Here is a 21,393-nt window from a genome sequence, read left to right as displayed (position 1 = left end):
TTCAACTCTTCATCACTTCCAAAACGCGTACCACCCAGAGTCTTTCAGCTTAGTGAAAAGGTGAAAATCGCTAGGAGCAACGTCTGGACTATAGGGCGGATTCCCAACCGAACTGATCCAGCAATTCTCGAGTTGAAGCAGCAGTGTGCGGGCGGGCGTTGTCGTGAAGAAGCACAACTCCTCTCGAAAGCATTCCTCGCCTCTTGTTTTGGATGGCTCGCCGTAGTTTTCGTAAAGTCTCACGATAACGATTTGCATTGATCGTAGTGCCTTTTGGCATGAAATCCAGCAAAAGAACACCTTTGCGATCCCAAAAGACAGTAGCCATGACTTTTTGTGTTGAGAGAGTCTGTTTGAATTTTCTCGGTTTCTTGGGTGATGAGGGATGATGCCACTGATGTGATTGGCGCTTGGTCTCTGGGGTGTTGTGAGACACCCAGGTCTCATCACCTGTCACAATTTGATCAAGAAAGGCGTCTCCATCTGTGTGATACCGCATCAAGAATGTCAATGCTGAGGCCATTCTCTGAGTTTTGTGTTGGTCACTCAGTTGCCGTGGAACCCATCGTGCACAGATTTTGTGGTAGCCAAGATGTTGCGACACAATTTCACCAAGCAAAGAACGAGAAATGTCAGGAAAGGCAATATGCAATTCGTCGAGTGATGTGCGCCTGTCTTGCAAGATTCTGTCGTTCACTTTAGTCTTCAGGTCTTCTGTGATGAGTGATGGGCGTCCGGGTCGAGTTTCATCGTGGACATTTGTTCGCCCATTGTTGAACATTTCGCACCATTTTCTCACATTTCTTTCATTCATTACAGTATCACCATACACTTCTTTCAATTGCCGGTAAATGTCTGCAGGTTTCAAATGTCGGGCATTAAAAAATCGAATCACACTCCTCACCTCACAGTCGGCGGGATTATCAATCACGTCGTTCATTTTGAAGTAACACAAAATGCACAATGGCGACTTGTTGCAACCAGTACTCACAACATTATGAGAACACATGTTAAGGAAGCCAGTTGACCTTCAAACAAGGAAGGGGAGTCAGCTGCGCGGCGGGTATGCGCGAACGGTCGTTATTTCCTGGATCCCCCTCGTATTTAAACACAAAAGCAAATTTAAGCTAATGTTCAGCTAATTTAAGTGCCCATACTAAGGGCACGATTGATTACACTTCCAAATACACTTCTCAGGCATGTGAGTTAAATATAACTTCTTAACTTCCATGATTCAGAAAAGTAATAAACTGAAATGATTAAAGAGGAAATAGTTTTTTGTTTCCTCTGTAAAATTTGTCTTTCTGGACTTCGGCCTGTTAACAAACAGCTATTCAATATAATGTGTCTTCCTTTGTTATAAAGTGTCTTTTCTCATGATGGATATAAGGTAACCCATAGCATTGGGCTATTACAGATAGAGTTGTGCTTAACTTTATGTAAGTCCAAGTAAACATAGAGCAAAACCTATATAGCCTAGACAAACGGTGATCCTACCAGAACACATTTAGCCTATAGTATGATACTGCTGTACAATAGATTGAATCGGAAAATACAGCAGTAAACTACAGAATATGTTATAAATTCACTGCTCAGTATATAATATAGTAGACCTATTCTTTCATTTTATAGTGAACTGTTTTCCTTTTTAAAAATCATGTGACAAAATTACGTGCATTAATGAAAATGTACAAAACAAAACCTAGGTAGGCAATTTAATACAAACATTTTCGTAGGTCACCTACTACCGGAATGATTTGAGAAAAATTGTTTTTATGTCAGTGTAAAGTTTGAATTTTGATCCCATTCACACTAAAGAAATGGCGTAATCGTCTAGGAAACCGTGAAAGGTAATATTAATTTTTAGAGAGGCTATAGGCTATTTCTTAATAGCTCGAATGGTGATAAATTACGAATGAAGGGTAAAATCTTAGATAAAAAATCTTTCTATTGGAATATATATTTCTTATCTTTCCACAAAGCGGACAAAACAGTTACCGGTATCTAAAGAAGCTTTATGGTAAGAACATACCAGTAAGAGTAGGTCCAGGATAAATAGATTTTATGTAGGTTGTCAGGAGAAAGTAGGAAAGATTAGAATAGCTACTATTAGATTAGATTGCACTGTGTAGATTATGTGAAGTTACTCTACATTGGAACATGTTGTATTGTCACTGGAAGGTATAATTTTCAAGTGTGATAGATGGAACGGAGATGGGAGACTTTAATTTTTTGTTGGATCTTATGCGTCAAAAAATCTAAAATTAAGAGCTCTATTCTATTTTTCTTCTTTCTTAAAACATATAATGGAACATAAATATGAATGCAATTATGTATAACTAGCGCCCGGACTTTATGTAATATGAAAATGAGAAATATGTACATAAATATGTAGGTAGCTAAAAATGAGAAAATATGTAATAAGTAAAAATTATTTCACTTAAAATCTAAGCTTCATTCTATGTATTTTTAATACAGTTGAGAAAGCAAAAGTGAAGAAATTTCAGGTGCACATGTGATTCAACCGCATTTAAATATTGTTTGGAGGCGCAAATAATAATTAAATATTTTCCCATACTTTCTGCGGTCATCGATTGCCTTCTGTCTATTAGAATGTTCTTATAAATGGAAAACAACCTCTCAGCTTCACACGAAGTAACTGGAGCGAATTTCATATGAGGAATGATACTTTGAACAATGTTCTCGAGGAACTGCACACACTCACCTTTATGTATTTTGCATAGAGTGGGAAAAGTTGTGTATCGTGGGTTCTTTTTCAATATGTCATTAAATTTTACTGAAACACACTCACCGATTACTTCCGGCACAACACTCAGTTTATTGGTTGCATCTTCCACTATCGACACGCTTTGCACAGCACGAGTTTACCATCACTAGTAAAAGCATCGTCAATTGAAATTCAATCTTTCAACTTGGATGCTACTGGCGCTATAACAATAGACTAGCTAGCTGTATCACCTGATGTCAGAATAAGCTTCTCAATAAAACTGAAAGAACTACTGATTGGGGGTGTTTGTGCCAAAATATATCGACAGGGTAATTTTCACTCTCTCCTTCCCCAAGGTAGCAGTAGAATGAAGAAATAACCTAGCTTTCACATTGCTGTTTGTTCCTACTTTACCATTACTTCTTAAGGGATATACAAACTGTTAGCATGGCAAAGGGATGTTAATTTTTCGACAGAATGCATTATTTTTAATTAACTATTAAATTATTTTTATGCATTAGATTAATAAACAATTTTCAAAAGTATAACTTGTGAATTAAGTCGATGGAAAATTAGTGAAAAAAAATGTGTATTCTTTCAAAATATGAATTGTCCTTAAAATTTGTCATATGCCTAAATATTTATTATGCACCAAAATATGTAAAATTATGTAACTTAAAAACTTCGGAATAATGATCCCTTTGGTGTGATTCGCCGACATTTTAGTCTTTCATTAGCCACATAACAGGAACAGAATATGTAATTTCATAAAATCCGGGTTCTAATGATAATATATGGTGGTAATTTCACAGATGAGACAGAGTTTCTGGAAATGTGCTAGACGTCTTCTATAATTTCAGCTTTATCAATCCCATCTGCACTGAAAATTTGGTGATAACTCACTTTGCAACAACACTCAATTCATGTATCGTTCATGTTTGTTTTTTCGTGTTAATATATCACATAAACAAAAGATGGGTAAAGCTAATTATAGACGAGGTTGAAGCAAGTGGAGAGTGGAATATTGTCATGAAACTTACACCATTGTGGAGAAATCCAATAATAATAATAATAATAATAATAATAATAATAATAATAATAATAATAATAATAATAATAATAATAATGATAATTATTTATTTTTATGTATTTATTTAGAATATTAACGTGCAAAACAACAGCACAAGGCCAATTACAGTTTAGCACAAGATACAAAACAAAACAACAAATGTTGGTGAGAATGAATGATAGAAAATGGCAGTGAGATGAAATACAATCAATATAATAGTCAACATCATTGACCAAATGCAACAAAATAAATAGCACAAATAATTATTAAAATTAGTACAGTGAGATAATTAAAATAATGGCAATTACATAAAATGAATTACAAATGAATTAATGAAATCATATAAATGAAGACAGGAATCATAAAAGTAGTATTGTAAAGATATGCAAATGATGACAATAATAATAATAATAATAATAATAATAATAATAATAATAATAATAATAACAATAATAATAATGATAATTATTTATTTTTATGTATTTATTTAGAATATTAACGTGCAAAACAACAGCACAAGGCCAATTACAGTTTAGCACAAGATACAAAACAAAACAGATGATGATGAGAATGAATGATAGAAAATGGCAGTGAGATGAAATACAATCAATATAATAGTCAACATCATTGACCAAATGCAACAAAATAATTAGCACAAATAATTATTAAAATTAGTACAGTGAGATAATTAAAATAATGGCAATTAAATGAAATGAATTACAAATGAATTAATGAAATCATATAAATGAAGACAGGAATCATAAAAGTAGTATTGTAAAGATATGCAAATGATGACAATAATAATATTAATAATAATAATAATAATAATAATAATAATAATAATAATAATAATAATAATAATAATAATAATAAGGAAGAGAGAGAAATAACTCGTTCGGCCTTAATTAAGGATGACCACGAGGATCCGGAAATTAATAGCAAATAAATATAATTAATTAAATATGAATATTGTTATAAAAATAAAATGTAATAATGAAGCACCATTGATTATCAATTATAAAATAAAATCTTAGAAGATGAGTATAAAATTATACTTATAAATAAAAGATTTTATTTAAAATTAGCATATCCTTAGTTAAGGCCTTCTGAGTGGTATAAATGAAACTGTATAATCTGCAGGGAATCTTTAAGAATTTGCGAGATGATTTTTTTGAATTTCAAGAGATGATATTGATAATTGTTTTAAAAAATATGTAAATTTTGGTAAAGAACTCCGAGCACCAAAAAATAAACCTGTCACTGACCAATTGAAGAGAGGGATGTTATACTTGGAACTAAGGTAGGGAGTAATAATAATAGTAATAATAATAATAATAATAATAATAATAATAATAATAATAATAATAATAATAATAATAATAATAATAGACCAAATACATCTAGGATTGCGAATCTGGCTTCCAGGCTTAGCTTCCTGTAAAGCTGATATGAATAACATTAAAGGAAAAAATTGTTCTGGAACTGAATATTGAACCCAGGACCTTTGCTAAGCGCGCAACATTCTGTCACTGAGTTGCCCAGGAACAATATACAATCACGGTTCAATTATCGTTCCTGAATAGCTCAGTGGTACAGCATGGGAAGGGCGTGCATGGCATGGTCCTGGGTTCGATATCCGGTCCTGGAACAATTTTTCCCTTTAACATTATTCATACCTAGGATTGTTATGAATGAACATTCATTTAAAGAAAGTCTGGATCAAACTCTAACCGCCATATTAGTAGAGCACTAGTTTGCAGTTATCAGCAGATCATATTCTACCAAAAGATGTGAATTTATTTCTAAACTCTATCAGATAATGGATGAAAGGGAGACACAATCAGAAAATGGCGCACTGAAAACAGAAGAAACTGGCACACATGCAAACAGATGTCGGTTTCTGTTCCAACCTTGTCGCAGGATGGGCAAGGACGCTGAGCAAGACCCGTTGGCAGTGGAAGGAAATGAAGACCCAGCTATAGAAGAGAAAAAGCCTTTATCAGAGGTAAACTGGAATCAGTTCATTAGATTTGTATTTCTTGTGTGCAGATAAGCGACAAGACTGGAAATGTTGTCAGCTTGTTGGTTGAAATGAAGATTTTAATGTCTTTTGTTTGCTGCTACCATGTGACATATGAATTCAATGATTTAAAGACCTGATTGTTTTGGATCTGTGCTTTCTAAAACACTGCTGTCTTCAACTATGAGCATCTGTTCCCCATTGACCTACACAGTTCAACTTTTTTTCCAACTTCAAGCATTCAAGCAATGCATGCAAGAGTGAACGAAACGCATTCAATTGTGCATGCCTTTTTCCACTAAAAACGAGAGCACATGCAGAAACTGAAAGCTATCCATCGCCTGTGGTTATCTTGCGCGTATTTCGTTCAACAGCAGCATGAGCAAGCAGTTGACTGTTTTAGGTGGCCATGAATAAATTGAAAATGTTAAGCTGAAAATGGCGGCAAGTACGATTAGCTAAACTGGCTACGGCTTAACGAATGTAGAAATTTTCATTCTCTTGTTCTCCTTTTCCAAGTCCTTCACACTTCTATACGTACCTACCTTGCCTCCCACTTCAGTTACCTGTCATCGTATCACAGTCTCTTCACACGCACGCAAAATAGCCGCATACTAGCCATACCAACACTTAAGATATCATCGTCTTCATCATCATACACAATCTCGCTCTCGCGCTTGTGGAATACCCTACCCAGTGACATCAGAGACTGTCGGAATTTAGTAGCGTTCAAAAACAAACTCATTAAGCATTTTCTTACTGCGTAGAGTGCAGTGCAGTAAACTGAGTATTCTAACTTGTTGCAAATGTTTCGAAATTGTAACCGTTTTGTTCCGCTTTACATTTGCACAGTCAGCTACTTACTTCTAGATATTTATTCATTTTTCTTCATCACTAATTTATTAGGTAAACAATATACCTTTTGTACTCATTGTGATCTTATCTTCGTACTCATTTTTTTGCATTTGTATCTGTAATTTTATTCTCATTTCTTATCTGCTTCTTCTCTCTGCATTTGTTTCTTTCATATGTCTATTTGTATTCTGGTGGTGTGGTAGACAAGGCCTGGTGGCCTTAACTTCTCCAGACTAAATAAATAAAAAAATAGCTTTATTGAAGATTATCGAGTGCCTACAAGGTGTTCAGCCACAATTTTGTGAATCAAGTACGCTTAAGTATTGGGTTGATATTTAATAGGCCTATTAATTAATTAATAAATATATATTAGTGTTGTGGCATTTAATCGATTAATCGATCAATTTGTGTTGTAAGATTAATCGATCAAAAATAGTTGATCGAATAATCGAATCGATTAAAATTAATCGGTTGTACTTGATATTATTATTTTGTTAATGCAAACTCAGACTAAACGTTCCTACAGTATTCATCTCACAGAAATTACTTACTTAAAAGTACAATAATACCGTTATTTTGTAACTGCGTAGTAGGTAGCATAAGGAAAATCTTTGCACAAACACTTCAGAAAGAGATGGAGATAGGAGGACAGTGACCTGGTCTGCCCCTATTGAGAGTTGAAACACAATGCGAAACCCTTATTAAGTTTCATGGTTTTCGAACAAAATTTCCAGCTTGTTGTCAGCTCGTCTTCCTAGCATATCAGTTCATGCTGTAGATGAAGCTTGTATGTTCAGTTTGCTAAAGATAGAAATCAGATTTATGTGGTCTGTGAAAAGTGAAAACTCCATTATGTCATATGAAAATTTGAGAGGTAAACTTGGTGAAACGTTTGCATCTAAATTAAACGATCGTGGAGACGTGCTTGACAGAAAGAAGTTTTTTTTTTCTTCATGTTTAATGATGTAGGAAATATTATTACTAAATGTAGAGCGACACTTAATTCGGGACATGTGAATACACTCACATGTTTAAAATCATAGATGAAGCAGTCTTCATACTCTTTTTTTCAATTTTTGTCTGTCTCAAAAATCCTCGGAGAAATTGACACGATAAATTATAAGCCTTATAATAAATATGTTAGCAAATAATTAAAATAGTTGTTTTGTAATACAACGATACAATATATACAGATATACAACATTTAATACTTATGCTTATCACCGAACACAAATTAAATTTAGCAATAATTGTGTGTTACAGTACAGTATATTAAAACGTTTTTCAAATCGATCAAAGCTCATCGATTAAATTATAATCGTTAATCGATTAAACGTTTTGATCGATCGATATACGTAATGAAGATGACGTTCAATATGGCGCATCTGTAGACACAAAATCTGCATGCAACTTAATTGGACATTCGTTTTAAACTTGATTCTTTCAGTATTCTCCGCAAATTGCATGTGTCCACGCATGGAACATTTAAACGTGTAGAAGCAGCTTTACGGTGTAAAATTATTGGCCTGATTGCTTTAAAACCATTTCGTTTTCCCTTATCATAGAATTGCGTTACACGTCTTATGTATAATTTACTTTCATAAATTAAATTCATCATACTTGGCCTATGATCGCTCATGCGTGTTTGTCCTTCTTCCTTCAGATCTTTGATAATTTCCTATCTCTGCCGTGAGCTGTAAGAGTGGACCATGGGAACCTGAGACTTTAACATACACAATTAACAATATAAGATACAAATTAAAATTTTAATTCTGTTATATAAGAATAGGTTATTGAATGTCATTTAGGGACGTGACCTCATTTTCTAAATAGCACACCTCTTAAATGGCCTCTACCACTTATTACATTATGTATCACTGATTGCACCATGATTGGTCTGGCTGTGATATCCTCCTGTATCAAATCAATGACGAAAATTTTGTTTGTCCACTGCGTCATTTAAATGAAAGTGCTACATCACTCAATAACAGAACATTTTATCAGTAAAGACGTTGAGAAAGTTTTCACAGAATGACCATCGATTTGCTTTATCATGGTCGTTCACTCTTGGACCACAACCATCTTGTAGGGATGAAAATTTAAATCTTTATGGAGAATTCTTCTCAAACTGGTTCATTATAAACCTAAGGCAGCAGAGAGTTTTCTGGTTGAGCGACGAGGACTCCTTGCTATTGCCTGACTGACTCTTTTCTATGTTTCGTGGTGTTCTCACAGCGTGTACAGGACCTGGCGATTTCTTCTTCGTTGCAGAAGCAATCGATCTGAAGTTCTATATCCGTAACACCATAGTGTTCCCGCTAGGAACGGCACCACGACGTGGAACATTACAATGTGGACGAAATAATCGTTGTGTAATGACAAATGAGTCAGCATTTTCAAAACATGTTTCCACCACAAAAGACGATGTTCAGCTTTCCATAGCGCCATTTTTACAACAGTGGCATACATTGCGCGTGCGCATAATGACTCACGTACTCACTTATATGTCATTGTTACCAACTTATTGTATGCTAAAAATCGTCAGATTCCCATGGCCTACTCTGTACAAAGATCAGCACTGCTACGAACTGCCTGAGTGAAACAGTGAGTTCTATAAACTGGAGGCTCAACTGAATGCTTTAAAAGCGTCACGCAAATGCTGAGCCCTTAGCGTATTGATATCTCTTTCTAACGTAATGTTGTTCTTGTCAGGGTTGCCAGATTGGGCGATATTTCGCCGTTTGGGCTACATAAATGTTTTGCGACCTATTTTAAAGAATTGCGACTATCGCCATTTGGGCGACACAGAAACATCTCACGCATCGTTTATTTATTTATTTCATTTTATGTAATTGAGTAGTTCATTGCTGATACATCGCTAATCCAATCCAATGACAGACATGAAATACGCTACTAGATATTACCATTGTTGACACGCCGAATTTGTCACCGATCTTTGACATTTGTTTAAACAAACGTATCGCATCTTCTTCGACCCAGGAAATAGGCCTACTGCGCCCTTTTCTTTATCAGAGGACCAGATCTTATAGACCAAGCACTGTAGGGAATTTTCTAGCAATGTAAAAGTTAGCAATCTAACCGTAGTTCGTACTCCCCATATGTTTACCTAATTTATTCAAAAGATTGTTTTAATTTGTAATGGGTTGTAGCAGTGAGTTGTATTATACAAAATTGGGGAGGTGGGGGAAATTTGAGAAGATTGTACAAAAAGCAATGCAAAGTGAATGCCATAAATACTAAATTTACAGAGTTTATTGCATAAATATGACATAAAACAACGATATTATATTATCACAAAAACGCATATATTGAGATTATTTATTTTTAAAGTAGAAAATTGGGGGCATTGGGCTACAATAGCACCAAGATTTGGCGACTTTAGGTAAAATAAATGTGGCAACCCTGGTTCTTGTCTCTCTTGCAGTGAATGCTATCGTACACAGTAACGGTATTTTTATTGCTTACTGCGCATGTGCAACATGAACCTCACGAAAGACTCCTTGAAACACATTACTTAGAAAGGGAGAGCAATACCCTCGCCAACAGTGACGTTTTCAGACAGGAAAGAACATTGCGGTGGTGCCTCCAATTTAGTATAGAGCTCACTGACGTGAAACCACGTTATAACCAACGAGAATAAAAGATTACTCCATGATGCTGTTTCTCACAGGAGGAGAACTTACTGAAACCACATGCTGTGCAGATAAAGATGGAGCGTACGGATTTCTGCTATGATATCACATCGGAGGTGAAATCCGAGGAAAATCCACTGGAAATTTCATGTCCTGTAGTTAAGCGTGAATCTGGGGTAAGTTCACATCGTTTCTGCCAGACCTTAGCTCATGAATCTTTTGATATTCACCTCGTGGCTTGCTTGTCTCATGTGCAGGCCATTTATCTACTTCCTTCACTCTTTTTATTTACAAATTGAGACAGTCCATTTTTTTTAGAAATATGACTCCCAGTATAGAAAAGATTCCTGACCACGATATTGCTGTTGTAAGAAAAAAAATGCATCAGTTATTGTTGAAAGGAACTAAGTCCACTTTTTAAAGTTTTGAGATAATCGAAAAAAACTGTTTTGTGGATAATCTATCGAAGATTAAACCATCATATATTGTACACATATATTTTATATCTTCATTCAAACTTCTAACAATACGTACATTAATTTACATTCATTCTTGTTGTGAACAGTAGCAGATTTTGAATGATTTCAATGGTATAATTACGCTTGGTATGCATATTGGTATAGCAGAATATTTTGGTCTTCAGAGTACATGACACACAAGAAGCAAATTTGATAGAAAAAATTTTGATGATCTCTTGAGTTGCTATGACTTTACTAGAATATTGTAACTAAATATAGATTTTTTTGCTTGCCTTCGCGATGAAAGAAAACTGATTTAATTTAAGTTAAACCTGCTGAATCCAACTCTATCCTTTATTAAAAACACCTCCCCCCAATTGGAAGAGCACAAAATAATCACTAATTTTATTTAATTTACTCCAACAGCTAAATAATTATGAAAAGTAATAATAGTCTTCAAGATATGAAATTGTTTTGTAGGTTAGGAATGAGTTCGTTCTGTGGATATTTACATATTTTGAACGCTGCTGACTTAATATAAAGTATAGTTACACACTTAGATATATGGCGCACAACATTTTCGTTCACTTCTTTTTTTTTTTAACGAACGTTGTTTTCATTCACGGGTATGCCCTTGCGGAGTTTCTCTTTTAACCTATCAGCAGTAGGTTCTTGACAAACATGGACAAAACACATAGCCGAAATAACCTCTATAAAGACATAACAAACTCTATCGAACTGTAAATGCGTATGTTTTAAAATGCTTGCTATGCGTTATTGAAAGAATAACAATCCGTGTCATGATAGAAAAACAAATTTACAATCAATAAAGAGTTCCTGCAGTAATTTCTTGTGGCTGTATTTGAGTTCTGGAATTAGGAAAACTGTTCTATTAGATATGCAGAAAGGCCTTTAGGGTCGTGGGATATTAAGACTTCTACCTTAGAATACAGCAGCCGTAGGAATGACTGCTAGCACTCTGGTACTCATTTCTGTTTGAGTCTGAGTGACCTCTAGAAGCACAGCAAAGCTGAAGGGATTAGTTTAATAAAACAATTCCATTTCACAATTGAAATTAAACCGCGACATTCTGGTTTGTAGCATGATGCAATAACCACGGACTATTTACTGTTCTCACTTTGCAATTAATATCATTCTATTTCTGTCAGTTGATCTGAAATTTCGGGCAATATATCTCTATAGTTATTCAGTAAAAAATGCAGTCCCATTTTCTTGCAAATATTTCTGTCATTTGTGTTTATAATTTTCATTTCAGCAATATCTGCATATTCTTCACAAAGTGAAGGAGGAGATGGATCTGAAAGAATCGAATGAAGAGGATAAAGATTCAAATGCAAGGTCAGTACGGTGCGTAAATCATGGAATTGCGTACAGGAGGTCCGATAATTATTCGTAAAAGACATACTTATGGCTTTTAAGGAACCCAGAGTTCATTGCCGCCCTCACATAAGCCCGCCATCGGTCCCTATCCTGTGCAAGATTAATCCAGTCCCTACCATCATATCCCACTTCTCTCAAATCCATTTTAATATTACCCTCCCATCTACGTCTCTGCCTCCCCAACGGTCTTTTTCCCCCAGGTCTTCCAACTAACACTCTATATGCATTTCTGGATTCGCCCATACGTGCTACATGCCCTGTCCATCTCAGACGTCTGGATTTAATGTTTCTAATTATGTCAGGTGAAGAATACAATGCGTGCAGTTCTGTGTTCCTGTAATTCCATCCCTCTTAACCCCAAACATTTTCCTAAGCACTTTATTCTCAAACACCCTTAACCTCTGTTCCTCTATCAAAGTGAGAGTCCAAGTTCCATAATTCATACAGAACATCCGGTAATATAACTGTTTTATAAATTGTAACTTTCAGATTTTTTGACAGCAGACTGGATGATAAAAGATTGTCACACTTCCCACACAGTACTTGCATAATTCCAATAATTTAAAGCTTCCTATCTAATAGTTGAAAAGTAATTTACTGAATTGCGTTCCTGCTTTTGAAATTAATTTGCAATAATTACCAAACCATGAAATTTATTACAGTATTTTCGAAGGTTATGCATTTGACGACACTGTGATGTTGATTTCGTGGATTTTTTTTCATTTTATTAGATTATTTTACAACGCTTTATCAACATCTTAGGTTATTTAGCGCCTGAATGAGATGAAGGTGATAATGGCCGTGAAATGAGTCCGATGTCCAGCATTTGCTCATATTGGGTTGAGGGAAAACACCGGAAAAAAAACCTCAACCAGGTAACTTGCCCCAACCGGGAATCGAACGCAGGCCACCTCGTTTCGCGACCAGACGCGCTAACCATTACTCCACAGGTGTGGACCGATTTCGTGGATTTCAAAGAGAATATAAAAAAGATAGCAAACGATAAAAGTTTGTTACAACATATTACATGCTATATGTTATAAATCAGATTTATATTGTTTTAGTATTTAGCATTATTGTAGCTTGACGTGTTCAACGTTAAGGCTCATTCACAATGAAAATTAAACATAACGTAAGCGTTAACTTAACGTTACAGTAAAATCAAGAAGTCATACCATCATTCACGATGGGGACATAAACATAACAGCAAACATACTTGGTAACCATGGAAACATAACAACGACGCCATTTCCTCATATTCTGTCGTATACTTCAGCGCTCCACGATTGTGTTCTGTTTGCAAATCACGTAAGCATAAGCATGAAAGTTTGGAGTTTGTTTATGTCAATGCTTATGTGAATCATTGTGAATGATCCCATTTGGTAGCCTGGGCGCAAACTTCTGTGTTTATGTTACGGTTATGTTTAATTTTCATTGTGAATGGGTCTTTACTTGTTATTCTATGTAGTGACGTAAAACCTTTATACGAAGCCAGGAAATTTTTCATTTCAGATCTGCATTTGACCATGACACTGAAGTCTTAAGTAAGGATTCGTCAGAATTTTATCGTATACATAAGGAAGAACATGATACCACTGAGAAACTGGATGAAAGTTACATATTACCAGGGGAACCAACCTATGGTGACACATCAGACAGCCAAGATTGTGACATGACTCTTGCAACAAACAGCAATTTGAAGACCCATGCTGACAGTCACAGTTCTCTGCAGTGTAAGATTTGTGGCAAGACTTTCACGGGATCCGGGAATCTGAAGAGACACATACGCCTACACGAAGGGGACAAGCCTTTCAAATGCGAAATATGTGGTAACTACTTCGCACGTTTGGCAAATCTCGAAAGCCATTTACGCAAACACACCGGCGAGAAGCCTTTCAAATGTGACGTCTGTGGAAAATGTTTTTCACAACCGGGAAACCTTAGAATTCACACGCGTCTTCATACTGGGGAAAAACCGTTCAAATGTAATGTCTGTGGGAAGAGTTTCACAGAATCTGGAAGCCTTACCATCCACTTACGGGAACACTCTGGCGACAAGCCTTTTAAATGCGATGTTTGTGGGAAGTGTTTTTCCAGGACGGGAACTTTGAAAAGACACGCATTCCAGCACACTGGGGAAAAACCATTCAAATGTGATGTTTGTGGGAAATGCTTTACAATCTTAGGCAATTTGAAGACACACGCTCGCAAACACAAAGGCGAGATGCCTTTCAAATGTGACTTCTGTGGTAAGGCTTTTTCACAATCTGGAAATCTTAAAATGCATATACGAATGCATACGGGCGAGAAACCATTTACATGCAATGTCTGCGGGAAATGTTTCTCACAGTCTGGCAACCTTAAAATTCATAAACTTCAACACACAGGCGAGAAGCCGTTTACATGTAACGTATGCGGGAAAGCTTTCTCTCTGGCAGGGAATCTCAAGATTCATGTTCGCCAACATACAGGTGAGAAGACGTTCAAATGTCAAACCTGCGGGAAATGTTTCTCACAGTCGGGGCATTTGAAAGGGCACGAGCGGAGTCACACTGGTGAAAAGCCTTTCATATGTGGTGTTTGTGGAAAATGTTTTTCCAAGTCTGAGAATCTGAAAGCACATTCACAGCACCACTCGGTTGAGAGGCCCCTGTGATTGATGTCCACATACTTTCTCATTATAAAACTTTAAAATATTTTACTTGGCTATTCAACGACGCGTTACCAGCTAGGTGATATTTTGCGATGAGGCCCAGGATTCGCCACAGATTACCGGATATTTGCCTTACGCTTGGGGAAACTCCAACCAGGTAATCAGGTCAAGCGGCAATCGAACCTACAACCGAACGAAACACGGAATCAGCAGGCAAACATGCTACTGCCTAAGATACGCCAGTGACTACATTTTTGTACTTTATGACGAGTACTAGTGCTTACAAGAAATGTTATGGTGTAAATACTAGGAGGAAAATAATGCATAACTGCCTAAGTATCCTTATACCAAACATTATCTTTAGCTGTTCTTAGATATTTATTTTATCTTAGGATGTGATCAGTTTTAAGAGGTGTAAGTATAATCATTTTCCATACACATCCTTCAATCACGTCATATCACGAGTTTGGTAAAGAACGTGTATGATTTTTGGAGTAAAACTGGTTTCAGAACCTATAATTTATTATGTTTGCAATTTTTTGTGCAATACACAATTCCTCCAGGTGTAGTAAATTGTATCCCAAGAACTTAAGAGAATTTTCTTGTTCCCAGATTTTCTTATCCAAACAGTTTTCAGTTGTTAGGCCTAGTAGTTTTTAACTTTTCTCATAGGACATTTCCATGAATATCCTTCTGCTATCAATTTTAATTTGTAAACTCACACACAAGATTTCAAAGCGCATAAGAAAGCAGGCATAGAAATTTGATAAAATACCGGTAGTGCAGTTATCTACATCTATTGATGGTAAATGTATGGATATAATTTACATTTCAGTTTCTTCCTCATGAAGTACTGATTCATATTTATTTAAAAATAAAGTGTTTCCACTGTAGCGTGAAAATTAAAGAAGGATAAGTCCGACTTCTTCATCCATTTCTGAAGTTACAGTACAACCCTAGTATTGAAAATGTGACATTTCAATTCTGGTTAGGAGCCTCAAATCATAAGACAGAATTATGGTACAATAGCCCACCAGATTTTCGATTATTCATCCCTCCATTAAGCATTCTGCGGATTATCTGATTATCCATGAACAAAAAAAAAAAAAACGCGATTTTTTTAATGGTGTACAGTAATTTGCTACTTTCTGAAAGCTTCCTACCACTATCGCGTAATGTGGCAAGATGCACAACTCTCGTTCTGTGAAATAAACACATTTACCCCTTTGCATTATGAAAATGATTTCACTTAACACCACCCTACTCGAATCAGACACTTTACTTACTTACTTACTGGCTTTTAAGGAACCCGGAGGTTCATTGCCGCCCTCACATAAGCCCGCCATCGGTCCCTACCCTGTGCAAGATTAATCCAGTCTCTATCATTATATCCCACCTCCCTCAAATCCATTTTAATATTATCTTTCCATCTACGTCTCGGCCTCCCCAAAGGTCTTTTTCCCTCCAGCCTCCCAACTAACATTCTATATGCATTTCTGGATTCGCCCATACGTGCTACATGCCCTGCCCATCTCAAACGTCTGGATTTAATGTTCCTAATTATGTCAGGTGAAGAATACAATACGTGTAGTTCTCTGTTGTGTAACTTTCTCCATTCTCCTATAACTTCATCCCTCTTAGCCCCAAATATTTTCCTAAGCATTTTATTCTCAAACACCCTTAACCTATGTTTCTCTCTCAAAGTGAGAGTCAAAGTTTCACAACCATACAGAACAACCGGTAATATAACCGTTTTATAAATTCTAACTTTCAGATTTCTGGACAGCAGACTGGATGATAAAAGCTTCTCAACCGAATAATAACACGCATTTCCCATATTTATTCTGTGTTTAATTTCCTCTCGAGTATCATTTATATTTGTTAATGTTGTTTGAATTTTTCCACCTCTTCGAAGGATAAATTTCCAATTTTTATATTTCCATTTCGTGCAACATTCTCATCACGAGACATAATCATATACTTTGTCTTTTCGGGATTTACTTCCAAACCTATCTGTTTACTTGCTTCCAGTAAAATTCCCGTGTTTTCCTTAAACGTTTGTGGATTTTCTCCTAACATATTCACGTCATCCGCATAGACAAGCAGCAGATGTAAAAGAGACATTTTAGACTATCTTATATAGCACCGCAATGATTTAACACCATTAGGATAAATAATACAGATTATCCGTTTTTGGATTAGTCCATGTTCCGTCCATAAAAATTGATAATCGATATTGCATTGTACATCAACACAATATAGCAACATATCAACACAAATGCGGGTCGCTGACATCTGTCAAATTTCTTTAAGATGCTAGATAAAACGAAGGTAAGTCAATAAATATCCGCACTTTTGTTTTAATCTTATGTACGTTGGCTGTAGCACTTCGTGCGCGCGCACAGGTGTTGCCTTTGTCTCCACTGTTATCACTGTAGTTAGTGTTGCGCTGTTGTATGGTAAACATGGCTGCACCTATTTTCGTTTGCACCAGAGAAGAACAGCGTGCACTGATACACTCTTTTGTCGTTTAAAGATGTACCAGGAGCCTAAATGCACCGAAGAGCTTCAGCACAAAATGAGGACAATGTTTTACCACGGCGAAGTGTGCACGAATGCATTCATGAGTTCAAAAAATGGTCGAACAAGCGTGAAAAACGAGGAAAGAGCACGTCTCCTGGTGGCGCAGACACTGATCAAGTCTGTGCTATGATTCAGACAAACAGAAGAGTGGCTATCGATAAGAGGCAAACCATATATAAATTATTCATGGTTCTAAATATGGCATTATTCTTAACAGGCTTGGCTTTCATGAAGTCCATGCAAGGTGGGTCAGTGAAGAGCACAAGGACAATCGTGTGTCCGTCTGCCAAAGCCTATTGGCTAACGAAGGTGAGACTTTTTTCAAAAGAATAGTCACTGGAGATGAAAGTGGATCCATCTCTTTGAACCTATCTAACCTAACCTAAAAGGCTAAACGATTTCTTACGGGCGCAGTCTAATTGAAGTTATAATTGTGATCGAGTTTAATAATTTAATTTAATTTAGGTGTGACAATCATTACTATTATTATTATTATTATTTTACTAGTGTTGTGAAGATGAAAAGAATTGTCACTGTATTATATTATTATGTATTATATTGTCTTGTATTGTAGTATTATATTTCTTTGAATTGTATTAATTATGTTATATTCATAGCATTGTAGTAATTTTCTATCATACTGATTGAGTGGAAGAGAAGGCCAAATGGCCTTAACTCTGCCAGTTAAAATAAACCATTATTATAAAAGCAAGAGCATGAAATGGAAGTATCGCGAACTTCCAGTCAAAATGGAATTCAAGAGTCAACACTCCACAGGGAAAGTGATGCTCACATTTTTCTGAGACTCGCAAGGGCCAATACTGCAATATTGCTTGGAGAAGAATCGGCGAAAGTTACAGTCAGATGCTGAGCAATTTGAACCAAACGTCAAGGCCTACTGTTGGACGAGTTCTTTTGTGCACACCACATACTGCAGTCCTCACTCCTCAAGCTATTGAGAATCTGGGTTTCTAAGTGTTGGAGCATGCTCCATACTGTCCCGACTCTTCCTGTCAAAATTCCATCTTTTCAGTCCACTTCAAGATGCCTTAAGGAGAGAGGATGGTTTTTTTTGTTGAAAAATGAGTAAATTAAAAAAAATCCTTTAAAATACTCTTTGATATGTGTGGAATGCATAGCATAACATTTTGTGGGTATTTGTGCCCTTATCGGATGTTGAGTCGCCATTTTTAAACTTCCTGCGTTATGGATTTTTAGATCACTCGCCCACTTTTATTTTTGTATCCGGTAAATTATATTTTCAAAAATTTTTTTCTTTAAAATACCCTTTGATATGTGTGAAATGCATTGGATAACTTTTTGTGGGTATTAGTGCCCTTATCGGATGTTGAGTCGCCATTTTTAAAAAACTTCCTGCGTTATGGATTTTTAAATCATTCGCCCACTTTTATTTTTGTTTCCGGTAAATTAAATTTTCAAAAAAAAATTTTTATTCTTTAAAATACCCTTTGATATGTGTGAAATGCATTACATAACATTTTGTGGGTATTTGTGCCCTTATCGGATGTTGAGACGTCATTTTTAAACTTCCTGCGCTATGGATTTTTAAATCACACGCCCGCTTTTATCGGTTTCCAGTAACTTCATTTTTCTTGTTACATTGCCAGACAAAAATGGATATAATTTCTGAACTATTAAAGTTACATGCATAAAATTTAGAACACACATTCTTTAGACTATTAGGAAACTTTTCTCTGTAACAGAATTTTGTTAATCGATTTCATTTTAAAAATACGTCAGTTTGTTTGGAAGAAAGGAAATCAGAAAATTGTTATTACATTTTAATTGTTTATTTTACAAACATAGGGACTAATATCAAAATTCTGTTACAGACAGTTTGTAGAACATGCTTTTGCAAATACATTGCAAAAAAGTGTATGAATCTGTCTTTAAAAACGGTTTAGATATTTCGGTTTTAGTACAATCCTGCATTGAGTATATTATTTTCAAATTTGGGCCCCCAAATAATTTTTTTTTTCAAAATATTTTTATTTGGTTGAATTGCCGCAGCTATGAGCTCTCTATATACAAAAAATTAATATTTTACACCAAATAGGAAAAAAGTTTAAAAAAATACCATCCTCTCCCCTTAAGGTGCCGCATATTCATCACAGACGAACAAGTGAAGGAAGCGTTGCATAGGCCTATATGGCTTTCTGCTCAGCCTAAAAAATTTTTTTTCTGGGGTTATCAGGAAGCTTGAGCAACACTGGACCAATGCATTGAGAAGCAAAGAGACTATGTTGAAAAAACAGGTAATTGTAAGTTTCCTATTGCTGCAATAAATTATAAAAAGAGAGTGCGAATACTTATTAGGTATCCCCGTATTTTACACATTACAAAAATTAAGAATCCTCAGTAAAACACTGTGACAAAACTCATCAGAAAAAGGCAACTTTCATTTTAAAGATCATCCACTGCAAGGAAACATTCTGTTGACTTCAGCTCAATGTTTCGGCCGTGTAATATTTTAATTTACAATTCATGTTGGAAAATGTTCAGCTAAGCCTCATGTTAATAACATATATCAAAATATGATTAATTATTATTCAGTCAATATGGCTTAAGCATTGCATTACATATGAAAGAAAAGCATATGAGAAAAAATATTCATGTGTTACATGCTATTTAATCTTGATACAAACGTTTTCGCCCCTAATGGGGCATCTTCAGGTACAAATATAAGTATCATCTAAAATCAATTTATACAGTGTAATATTTTGTTAAAGTAATACATTTCACACAAGCATCCAGAGTACTAGAATGCATATATTTATTTTATACACCTTAAAAATTTGCAGTTAGATTCGTGCTATTTTTCGAATACAACCAGAAACTCCGATTATATTATCATCACCAAAAACAGATTCGTGCACACAGATTAAAGGTGCATCTGCACGGTAGAATAATTTTTCTTTCAACTTCACGCATTCAAGCAAGGCATGCAAAATTGATATTTAATATTAATTTATATTGAATATGACGTTCAAAACGGCGTACCGTGTAGACACAAAATCTGCATGCATCTTAAGTGAACTTTCGTTTTAATCTTGATTCTGTTAATATTCTTCCCAGATTGCATGCGTACGTGCATGGAAAATTGAACCGTGTACAGTAGATGCAGCTTAAGAGTGTGTAAATTGGGTGAAATTTGGCTGTTGCAGTTAAATGTCTCCCATGTACTGTACTATTCGTATTCTAAGTGCTGAAGTAAATTAATTTTGAAATATATAAGGACGTCTTAATCGCAGAGAACGGATACTACAGACCATTATCTCAAGTAAACTGTTCGTTCATGGGAAGTAATACCAAACAAACATTCGACTCCTTCCTATTTTTTTATTTTATTGGTTTATTTTACGACGCTGTATCAACATCTAGCTTATTTAGCGTCTGAATGAAATGAAGGTGATAATGCCGGTGAAATGAGTCCGGGGTCCAGCACCGAAAGTTACCCAGCATTTGCTCGTATTGGGTTGAGGGAAAATCCCGGAAAAAACCTCAACCAGGTAACTTGTCCCGACCGGGATTCGAACCCGGGCCACCTGGTTTCGCGGCCAGACGCGCTGACCGTTACTCCACAGGTGTGGACACTCCTTCCTATATCGCTTAAAAAAAATTACAGACCATAACAATATTCGATCATTTTTTGTTTATATCATTTAACAATTTACCATGAAGTACGCATTATATAAATAAATATCGGATAAACTCCAGAACACGGTACCCTACCTTTCTCTCGCGTTCTCTACAGGTATGGAGTGTGCACAGTCATTATTGGTATCGCTACACTTACAGCTACTGTCACCCGTACCACTACACTGTCTACATTCACTTGTTCGCATTAGTTTTGTATTAGAATCTGTCGTAACAGTAGCAGCGTCAGCATCTTAAATTTTTTCTGTTGTCGAACAATGCTGTAGGAAGAAACTGCCTACCTTTTTACTTTCCA

At 35.7% G+C, this 21,393-nt stretch overlaps 1 protein-coding gene across 2 annotated transcripts; it reads left to right on the top strand.

The window, feature by feature from the left end:
- Positions 1-1,849: 1,849 nt before the first annotated feature.
- Positions 1,850-15,838, top strand: LOC138691849 (zinc finger protein 569-like). Of its 2 annotated transcripts, XM_069814386.1 has the most exons (5): positions 1,850-2,020; positions 5,614-5,802; positions 10,364-10,501; positions 12,060-12,142; positions 13,697-15,838. In XM_069814386.1, the coding sequence occupies exons 1-5, from the start codon at positions 2,018-2,020 to the stop codon at positions 14,838-14,840; spliced, it is 1,557 nt and encodes a 518-aa protein (XP_069670487.1). In that variant the 5' UTR covers positions 1,850-2,017; the 3' UTR covers positions 14,841-15,838. The 2 variants fall into 2 exon arrangements, with proteins under 2 accessions (XP_069670487.1, XP_069670488.1); XM_069814387.1 differs by lacking the exon at positions 5,614-5,802.
- The last annotated feature ends 5,555 nt before the right edge of the window (positions 15,839-21,393 follow it).

Source organism: Periplaneta americana, chromosome 16, assembly GCF_040183065.1.
Source record: "Periplaneta americana isolate PAMFEO1 chromosome 16, P.americana_PAMFEO1_priV1, whole genome shotgun sequence".
NCBI lineage: Eukaryota > Metazoa > Arthropoda > Insecta > Blattodea > Blattidae > Periplaneta > Periplaneta americana.
Note: the sequence above shows the minus strand (reverse complement) of the source record. Positions and strands in the feature narration are given on the sequence as shown.